The sequence below is a fragment of the Triticum urartu genome, chromosome 5, assembly GCF_003073215.2.
Source record: "Triticum urartu cultivar G1812 chromosome 5, Tu2.1, whole genome shotgun sequence".
Classification (NCBI taxonomy): Eukaryota; Viridiplantae; Streptophyta; class Magnoliopsida; order Poales; family Poaceae; genus Triticum; species Triticum urartu.
This window is the reverse complement of record NC_053026.1, coordinates 608388078-608398302: the sequence shown is the minus strand read 5'-3', so window position 1 is coordinate 608398302 and position 10225 is coordinate 608388078. Positions and strand designations below refer to the sequence as shown.

General features: G+C 49.8%; 1 protein-coding gene across 1 annotated transcript; it reads right to left on the bottom strand.

The window, feature by feature from the left end:
• Nucleotides 1–2622: 2622 nt before the first annotated feature.
• Nucleotides 2623–7897, bottom strand: LOC125511179 (receptor-like cytoplasmic kinase 176). The gene is made up of 6 exons (XM_048676481.1): nt 7364–7897; nt 4904–5229; nt 4524–4659; nt 4265–4407; nt 4055–4178; nt 2623–3305 (listed from the first exon to the last, which is right to left on the bottom strand). The coding sequence occupies exons 1-6, from the start codon at nt 7419–7421 to the stop codon at nt 2794–2796; spliced, it is 1299 nt and encodes a 432-aa protein (XP_048532438.1). The 5' UTR covers nt 7422–7897; the 3' UTR covers nt 2623–2793.
• Between the last annotated feature and the right edge of the window lie 2328 nt (nt 7898–10225).

Genomic DNA, 10225 nt, shown 5'->3' with positions numbered 1-10225 from the left:
TAATTTATTTAAAAAACGTTCATCATACAGTATAATTCATAAAATATTAATCATGGATCTAAACTGTTCACGGTGTGTTTTGTAATATTGATTGTGTTTTTCAATGTTGTCATATTTTCTAAAATGTTCGTTATGTAACTTTGGAAATATTCTTTTCTTTTTTTGGTCTTTGTTTTATATTTTATTTTGTTTCCTAAGTTTTTCCTTTGCCTTGGTATTATCCTTAAATTAAAAAAAATACAATGAAAAGAATGCACACAATTTTGCACTAAAATATCACTTTTGTAATATGCAGAGTATAAACATATGATAGTGTAATTTTCACACTAGTATAATTCACACGATGGATGGTGATGCATGCCCTCTATACCATGGACGGTGATGCATGCCTACAACCGCTCGGTGTGTCAGTGTGTGAGTAAGTGGTCCGTGGTATAAATAAAGCACAGCCTACTCAATAGATACACGATTGTAGTCTCTCAAGCTTTTGCACATCCTGCTGAAGAGCATAACTGAGAACGACTGGTGATCAAGAAATGTGTAACATATGACGAAATGGGCGTGCTTTCAGACTTAAAAAAATGTTAGGCCGGTTTTCCTACGCTAACGTAAGAAAAGCGCAGGACATCATGAGGCAGAGAACTAGCCGGCCAATGCATCGAGACCATAAACATAAAGTGCGCGGGAGGTAAGCATATGCATGTCTCCATCCATCTCATCCGAACCACTACGCTTAACCTAACCAGGCGCAAGGCCAATCCGTTTACAGAGCCTGCTCCAGCTGCTCCGGCCTGAGCTGCAGTATCGCTCATTCGACGCTGACATGGGGCTCGCAGGCGGCTGGTGCCCACGTCAATCCGGCGGCCGGTCGTGGTACCGGATGTGGTATTTTAGTCGGGATTACAGCAGCAACGCAACTGCTTCAACCGGCTCTTTCCATTTGTAATCCATGCAGGAGCAAAGGTCCAACTCTCCCTTCGGCCGACCGTGCCCGGCGCCCTGTCGGCCTGCCATCGTGTCCTTCCGTTTGGCCGAGCGTGCCCGGGCTGTGGTGCTGTCATTTTCGCCATGGCCGACACCAACAGGGAAGACACGACAAGGTGCCAGGTAAATAATCCTTCCTGGAAACGAAACAGGGTTTGCACGCCTATAAAACAACTCTTTGCTCGCGTTGCCAGCCATCGCATTCCCCCGCTCGGCGTCTGGAGCTTGGAGAGTGTTGCTCGATCGACCTCCGGCCGCTCCCGCTTGTTGTAGTCGACGCACCGGCGGGAGGCCAGGAAAATGCCGACGACCACCGTGGAGGACCTGCCCGCCGACGTGCTGGCCTGCGCTCTGCGCCGCCTCGACGGCCCGTCCCTGGCCGCCGCGAGCTGCGCCACGGCAGGCCTCCGCGCCCTCGCCGCGGACCCGGAGACGTGGCGCGCGCTCTGCCTCGCGCGGTGGCCGTCGCTGGGCCTGGAGACCGAGCGGCAACACAACGTCCTCGGCTCTCCGGCCGTCTCCCCGCAACGCCTCTTCGCCGACGCCTTCCCCTTCCCGTCCACTTCCAGTCCAAGGGATGCCGCCGCAGCCGACCAATGCCTCCCCGGCGAGCTGATCTCCGCCGTGGACATCTACCGGAATGGCTCGCCCCGGCCGCTCTTCTCACGGGTCATGGAGACCTCCACGTCGTCCTCGTGGTTCCTGGCCTCGCCCTTCCGCGTGGACGCCGTGGAGTGCAAGGACCCGGTACGGATGGCCTCGGCCTCGTTCTCTCCGGCGGAGCTGGAGCTGAGCTGGATCGTGGTCGACCCCCGGAGCGGCCGGGCGGTGAACGTGTCGAGCCGGCGGGCGGTGGCCGTGGACAGGCACTGGTACACGGGCGAGACGCTGGTGCGGTACGCGGTGGTGCTGGGCGGGAGCAAGTTCGAGGCCACGATCACCTGCTCGGAGGAGGCCGGGTGCCTTAACCTCAGGGAGGTCAGCCTGACCGTCGAGGACGCCGACGGCGCGGCGGTGAGCGGCGAAGGCAGCCTGCGGCTCCTTGCGGCCGCGATGGATGGACCGAGGAGCAAAGCAGGGGAGAGGGAAAGAGAAGAGGCCAAGAGGAGGTACGAGGAGTTCGTGAGGAGCAAGAGGGGGCGGAAGGAGTCCAAGGCGAGGCGGGAGGTGCTCGTCGACCTGTGCTGCTCCGCCGTCAGCGCCGTCGCCGTGCTCGGCTTCATCGCCTCCGTCGTGCTCCGGTAGAGTCAGGGACCGGATATCTGTGTACCTCGTGAAACATGTACAACAGTTTTTCCACTGAAGCGGGCAATCCTATTTGTACACTGTTAGACCTGAAAATTCAGGCAGCACAGTGCTCACAATTAAACCACGGTGGTCTACTGCGACTATTGGTGACAAATCCCACATTGGCATATGTGTTCCTCCGGGCTTGTTCGGTTTGGTGGGCTTTCAATCCCCTACATCCCACCGGCACTCACTGCTGGTGCTAAGCTGACGCCCCCCAAAAAAAAAACTGACGCTCACCAGAATCATACCACTGATATACTTCACTGGATATATGGTACTCCCTCCGTCCCATATTATGGAACGGAGGGATTATGATCCAGTGAAGACTATGCACACACAGGCACGAGCTTGGATGCAACACGAACTCAGACTCCAATGCCAATAGTTCAATGATGACACACAAATCCACCCAGTTAACTCAAGTTGAGCAGCCCAAAAGCCTGACGACGATCAGGAATATGCACACCAAATTTACACACTACCACCCTAGCTAGCTAACAGGCTCAGACTCGGGGGTCGCTACGACGAGTAGGCCGACGGCTTTGGGTCTCGGCCAGGCTCCTTCAGAAGGTCTCCCGAGCTTTTACGGCGACCTTTGCCGCTGTTGCTTGCGCCGGGCGCCGTCTTGCTTCCACTCTTGGGGTCTTGAGGCCTCTCTGCCGCCGGTCTTCTGGTTGGATCTGCCGGTCTTCTGGCTGGGTCTGCCGGTCTTCTGGCTGGGTCGCTGGAGTCTTGTATCCCTTCCAGAATAGAGACCACGGCGTCCATGGACGGCCTCATCTTAGCTTCGAAGGACAGGCACTCGACAGCCAGTGCAGCTATTGTCTGGGCTCCGTTCAGGGAGTATTGGCCTTCTAGCCTGGTATCAAGGACACGGAATATCTTGCGCTTGTGTGTGAGATATGGCCGGGCCCATTCGACAAGGTTGTGCTCGCCCTGGGGACGGTTCTTGTCAATGGCACGGCGGCCTGACAGCATCTCCAGAAGCACTACCCCAAAGCTATAGATGTCGCTCTTGGCAGTAAGATGGCCTGAAAATGTTGATTTGTTAAATGGATGTTCATCGTATGCTGAATATGAGCTCGCGGGTAAATGTTATGAAAAAGTAGAGTACGCTCTATGCCTAGAAGGCAGAATTTTAATATTCCCACAACAAAGTAAATTAAGAGGAAAATGTTAGATGATTTGAAAATAGTGACTACTGACTAGTTAAATGAATATTTTCCACATACTGAATATGAACTCTAGGTAAATTTTACCAGAAGGCAGCATAGCACCATTTGCACAGCAAAATAAATTAAGAGTAATTACATAACAATCAGTATCATTTCATGGAACAACTTATCGTTGAAGACAATTAAAATCACCATCAAACATTTCCCTACATAGTTTGTATTCACACCTTTGTGCATAATTCACAAAAGAAAAGGTACACCGTATATACATAAATCATGCATTTCAAGTATTGGCATTTGGGTGTTAGATATTCAATCAGAGTCTGACATGGGATGCATTTATACTGCTTTATCTAGCAAATTGAGCAAAGTAAAAGTCGTTCCAAAAATGGGATCTGCGCAGCAACAGATGATGCGCATATAGAGGAAATAGCTTACACATTTTTAATGAATTACAGCTTACACTAACTTCTATGAACTAATGCACTAAGAGCTCTGCGCTAACATTCAATGCTTCCAGTCACATGACAATGTTTTATATCCAAGACAAGCAAATGTGCAGAATACTGGCTCGGTAAAACACAAAATTGCAAGTCAAAGGTTACCTGTTGACAGATATTCTGGAGCTGCATAACCATGTGTTCCCATTACCCTTGTGGACACATGACTCTTCTCACCAACAGGGCCATCCTTTGCCAATCCAAAATCAGAGAGTTTTGCGGTATAGTCCTGGGAAGTAAAATATGCATTTGTTTCAGTAGATATCAGATGATCATAGAGGTTAGCTATGGTATTGATGATTCACTTTCACTTACTGTGTCAAGGAGAATATTGGATGTCTTGAAATCTCTATAAATAACTTTAGCCTCTGCACTGTGAAGGTAGGCTAGTCCTTTAGCAGCTCCAAGTGCAACCTTCATTCTTAGGTTCCATGAAAGAGGTTGAAAGTGCGAGCCCCCTACATCAAGGATTCATATGTAGCAAGTTATAACCAGAACATGCTACAGTCTGAATCGATATCGTATGCAAAATGAATAAGACAGCAGTAGAGCACCAAGTCATAATTTAACTTACTCCTGAAAAGATGATTTTCCAAGCTCCCACGTGGCATGCACTCGTACACTAGGAGCCGGTGTTCATCCTCCAGGCAGTACCCAATTAGCTTGACAAGGTTGGTATGGCAAAACTGACCTAGGTAATTAACTTCAGCCTATAAATGGACACATAATAAAGTCAGAAAAATATCCAGGTGTTTGGTTAACACTTTTGAAAAATATCCTCTAATGAATTCAGGTGCATCACATAAAGGACACAGGTGCGAACCATTGGACTTTTGAAGCTGTAACTAAGGAATTCAGATACATCACATAAATATGCCGATATTCAAAAGTAAACTTCAAAGAAAAATGACATCCAAGAACAACAGCAAGAAATGGAGTGGCAGTCATGCTCACCAACCACTCTCGGTGCCCTTGCAAACCCTCCAGGTTGAGTCTTTTCACAGCAACAGGTATTCCAGTACCAGGTTTGCAAGCTGACAATGTATGCTCATCAATCCATCCTTTGTAGACAGATCCAAACCCTCCTTCGCCGAGCACACTGTCAGGACGGAAGTTCCTTGTGGCTAACCTGAGATCATTATAAGTGAAGACCTTAACATTGGCTGACTGCAAGATCTCACATTCAGTCTTTGCACTTGGAGGCATGGAAGCCGAAGAAGCTCGACTGCTGCAGGCACTAAGCCTACTCCCATCTTTACCACTACTCCTTGAGAACATTCCTGCAAATAATGTCTTTAGTGCAGATTCTACTGACTGAAACATACATAAAATACAAAATCAAGTCATCTATTTGAAATGGAAGTATTATCTCATGAATTAGTTTTTGCACTAGTCTATCCCAGGTCCACAGAATGAACATCATGTATCGCAAGTTCCGAACACTTGACATTTTTTAAGGAAATTTTGCACAGTAATTAGGAACTGGTTGTAACAAGGAATCATCACTTGGCTTTATCTGAAACTTGATATGAGGATCAGGAGTTGCAAGACTAGCCATTGCAGTCTGTGGTAGATGATGCTAGTGATAATGGATTGACTGGTGTCCCAGAAGTTGGTGCCAAGAGCATTTTGATAGGGGTTGGCAAGCAACAGGGCACAGATGATATTTAAATGTGAATGGTAATATGCTTCTGACCCAAAAGATTAAATGATTATTTGCGTCGAGCACTGTCGCGTAATGGATATGGTGAAAATCAGAGAGGTTCCCCTCCATGAAGTGGTCAGATACATAAATTAACAGTAGACCTTGTCCCGCCAAATGTACGTCCGTTGCCCACTTGCCATGTCACATAGCATATCCAGAGGCTTAGCATATTTATATACTGGGTATAGAAATGGCACCTAATAATGGCAGTTAAACGCCGATTTTTTGGTAGACACAGTTGAATAATGGAACTGGATAGTACACGTCAAGCACAAACAAAAAAGTTCAGCCCGTTACTGGGAAAGAAAATAATAGCGTTATATTATATCCAATTGTTTGTAGACATGGAACATACACAATTAATGACTGGTGAATATGCGCGGGAAACAGACAGACCGGTGTGAATACAAAAATCAAGGTGTGTGCTCTATACTGGACTTATGTATGATATCTGAACAGGTGGTTTAACAAATTTTAGTATCAACTTAAACAAGGAACAACTTGAGCACTTCTCCTGTTCCTATCAATAATTAATTTAGAGGAATAGCAATATAGAAACAATTAGTCAACCCTAACGATTCTCTTTTCCTTGACAAGCCGCCCCTAAGTTCATGTGACACACTTTTTAAGGAAAAACAAATAACAAAGACAACTGATAGTCATTCATATACATGCCAGAATGCCACTACAAGGGCACACTAGACGTACTGCACTGTTGTATTAGTCTTGCTTCAACCAAATGTTTCTTGGTCAACAACAGGTGGTCAGCTCAGAGTAGCAATAGATATGATGCTAAGATATCCACGCCAATCAAATGTTTCTTGGTCAACAACAGAGGGTGATTTGAATTATTCAAGCTAAGCGTCAGTGCAGAGTATCAACAGATACGATGCTAAAATGATCCACCACAATCAAATGTTTCTTGCTCAGCATCAGCAACTGAATCAAGGGTGTTTTGAATTCATCGTGCTAAATGGTTAGCGCAGAGTACCAACACATACGATGCTAAAACATCCACACCACACCCCAACACATAACACACACCACACTGAGAGCCAGGTACATGTCCTGTCCCATACAATACCATTGGCGTCTGATAACGATAAGCACTATCCAATTCATGATGGAAGAGCATGTACTACAGTACTACACATGGTACTAGCCTAGTGAAACAATAATGTAAGGACCGAAGCATCAATGTCCAGTGACTGTGCAATAGAAGGTACCCACCACCTAATAAAGCCTATACCACCAATGGCACAGGTCCTAAGAAGCCTCACAAGGCAGCCAAGGCTTACTTTGGGGAGACCACTCTAAAAGCAACTGCGATATCTCGCTTTAGTGTGCCGATTGAACGCTTTGAGGCTACTAGGCCACTAGCTATGCAACCAAATCAAGCTACTGGATCGCCTCAAAATAGGCCACCAACCGAATCACGCGTACAAACAAGTTAAGCCTTTCGCGAACATCATAGGGCTAATTGCGCACAATAAGCATCCGCTGATATCTCCGATTTCCACCGGAATCCTACGAAATGATCATGTAAATCGATAGGGAACCGGGAATGGGTTGCTGTTCGCATCTAGGAACCACCAGACCTTGGAGCCCTGCAACTCGCAAGCAGAAATCGGCCGAAACCTCATCCATCCATCCATCCATCCATGGATCACCGAAAATCCGCAAAGCCAGGGGAGGAGAAGAGGGCGAACCTGAGACGCCGGGGTGGGTGCTCCCATCCTTGATCCGCGTGCCCCAGCAGTTCCCCATCGGCCGCGTCGGCCCGGCGCACCAACCAACCAAGCAACTGCAACAACCTTACCGGACCAAACGGAGCAAGCGGGCGAGGGTCGCGGAGGGGATGAAGCGGCGGCGGCGAGCGGTCCGCCTCATGCGGGGGTGGGAATTCGGGCGAGCGGGCGGGCTAGGGTTCCTCCGAGCGGCGGCGGGGACGAGGAGGGGGATAAATAGCGGCCGCGGCGAGCGGTGGCGTGGCGGGGCGCGTGAGGAGAGAGAGGGAGAGTGGGCGAAAGCGAGAGGAGTTAATGGCGGGGAGCGGAGGGGCGCGAGGGAAGCGTGCGCTTTCCTGCGTCCGCTTCTGCTCGCTCGGGCTGCGGCGGGTGGACGGTAGCGACTAGCGCGAGCGGTAGGCAGCACAGCAGCAGCAGCAGCAGCAGCGCAGCCGCGCCGCTGGCTCGGCCGACTCTCGGGGAAAAGCGGGGAGGCGCCGCGTGACGCTGGGGGGTGGGGGCCGCGGCTTTCCTTACCGCTTCTCCCCTTTTTACCGCCGGAGGGGGTGAAATGAATGAATGGCCGAGAGCGACCCATGGGATGACGACCGACCACCATATTATCCGTGTGCGTTTTTTTTTTCTTAGCACATCCGTGCGCGTTGTTGCCACCTAATAACGTTGAAAAAAACTGCATACGGGCATTGACAGAAGTTTTGCTCTTCTTTTTTATGGGTCTCTCTTGTGTGAATGGATGGGTGCTCGTGCGGTTTCGACAGAGCCGCGACAAACACGGGCGCGTTCCTCCCGTCACGCAGGCTTCGACATGGTCGTGACGGGCACCGATGCGTTTCTCCTGCTGTGTCGGCGCGGTTCCGACAGAGCCGCGGCAAACGTCGGTACGGATCTCGCTGTGTCTGTTCCGACGGAGTCGCGACAATCATTGGCGCGTTTTCCTCGCCGCCTCCCTCCGATCCAGTTCTCGTGCATTGATTCTCTCCTGCCCGGATCCTAACGTTCGAGAGGAAGTACCGACGTGTCGGAGCGGTTCCGGCAAGGTCGCGACAAACATCGTTCCGACAAAGTTGCGGCAAACGCGATGCTTTCTCTCGCTACTCGGTGCGGTTTCAACAGAGTCGCGACAAACATCGATACTTTCTCTCGATATGCTAGTGCGGTTCCGACAGAGTCGCGACAAGTTTCCCTCGCTGCACCCACGTGATTTTGTTCTCGCGCATTGGCTTGTCTCCAATTCAACCCCTGGCCTTCAAAAGAGGCATCATCTTCATTTCTCGATCTACCTTCCCATCCTTATGCCGCACACCGTTGCGAAGTTGCTCAACTTTGTTGACCTCTCAGTTGACTTTCATGATGTCGTGTCTACATCAATTCAAGGTAACTAGGACAATGTGTGTCCAACAACATGAAGCAAAACATAAGTATCTTCCTCATTTTTTCCCTTCTCGTCCCTCTTTTGCTCCACATACATGTATGCCTCTAGTGCCCAACCTCTCCCCCTCTCTCTTAGTCACCTCCAAACTACATGTGCCCCCTTTCCATATTTTCCTGGTCGAAACTTCATGATCCTTTGACAAGGCTTCCGTCGCCTTCGGTGCAACAACTTAAAAAACGACATGACATGAAATTTTGCCCCTTGCATACAACAATGGTGATGTTTGTGGGACAGGGACGACAACCTTCACCCATTCCACTTCGTGTACGACTGCCCCTTCCATTGGCTTCACCTCCGCACGAAAAGAAACGCATATCCTAATGAGGATAGTCAAAATGATGCCTTTTTATGTTTCGGCTTTGAGCTTCATTAGAGATGGTATTACTCTTACTACCCAGATATCCTATTAGAAGGTGAACTTCATGTCAAGCTTAATGGTAACTTTATTACCCTTATTCCAAAAAGAGACAACTCTTTTTAATTCCTGGTGATGTTAGACCTATTAGTTCTGCATCATGGTTTACATGTTGGGGAACGTAGCAGAATTTTCAAATTTTCTACGCATCACTAAGATCAATCTATGGAGTCATCTAGCAACGAGGGAAAGAGGAGTGCATCTACATACCCTTGTAGATCACGAGCGGAAGCGTTCAAGAGAACGGGGTTGATGGAGTCGTACTCGACGTGATTCAAATCACCGATGACCTAGTGCCGAACGGACGGCACCTCCGCATTCAACACACGTACGGTTGGGAGACGTCTCCTCCTTCTTGATCCAGCAAGGGGGAAGGAGAGGTTGATGAAGATCCAGCAGCACGACGGCGTGGTGGTGGAAGCAACGGTGATCTCGGCACGGCTTCGCCAAGCGCTGAGAGACGGAGGAGTGTCACGGGAGGGAGAGGGAGAGGGAGAGGCCAGGGGCTTGGGTGCGCAGCCCTCCCTCCCTCCCACTATATATAGGGTGCCTAGGGGGGGCGCTAGCCCTAGGAGATCCAATCTCCTATGGGGGGCGGCGGCCAAGGGGGTGCCTTGCCCCCCAAGGCAAGGGTGGCGCCCCCATCCCTAGGGTTTCCAACCCTAGGCGCAGGGGGAGGCCCAAGGGGGGCGCACCAGCCCACTAGGGGCTGGTTCCCCTCCCACTTCAGCCCATGGGGCCCTCCGGGATAGGTGGCCCCACCCGGTGGACCCCCGGGACCCTTCCGGTGGTCCCGGTACAATACCGGTGACCCCGAAACCTTCTCGATGGCCGAAACTAGACTTTCTATATATAAATCTTTACCTCCGGACCATTCCGGAACTCCTCGTGACGTCCGGGATCTCATCCGGGACTCCGAACAACTTTCGGGTTACCGTGTGCTAATATCTCTACAACCCTAGCGTCACCGAACCTT

Excerpts from the sequence above, each read along its gene's own strand:
- LOC125511179 (XM_048676481.1), bottom strand. The coding sequence starts at position 7,421 with ATGGGGAACTGCTGGGGCACGCGGATCAAGGATGGGAGCACCCACCCC. Across the intron at positions 4,408-4,523 it reads GGAAAATCATCTTTTCAGGA|GGGGCTCGCACTTTCAACCT; the intron begins GTAAGTTAAATT and ends TCCTTGATGTAG. Across the intron at positions 3,306-4,054 it reads TCCAGAATATCTGTCAACAG|GCCATCTTACTGCCAAGAGC; the intron begins GTAACCTTTGAC and ends CAACATTTTCAG.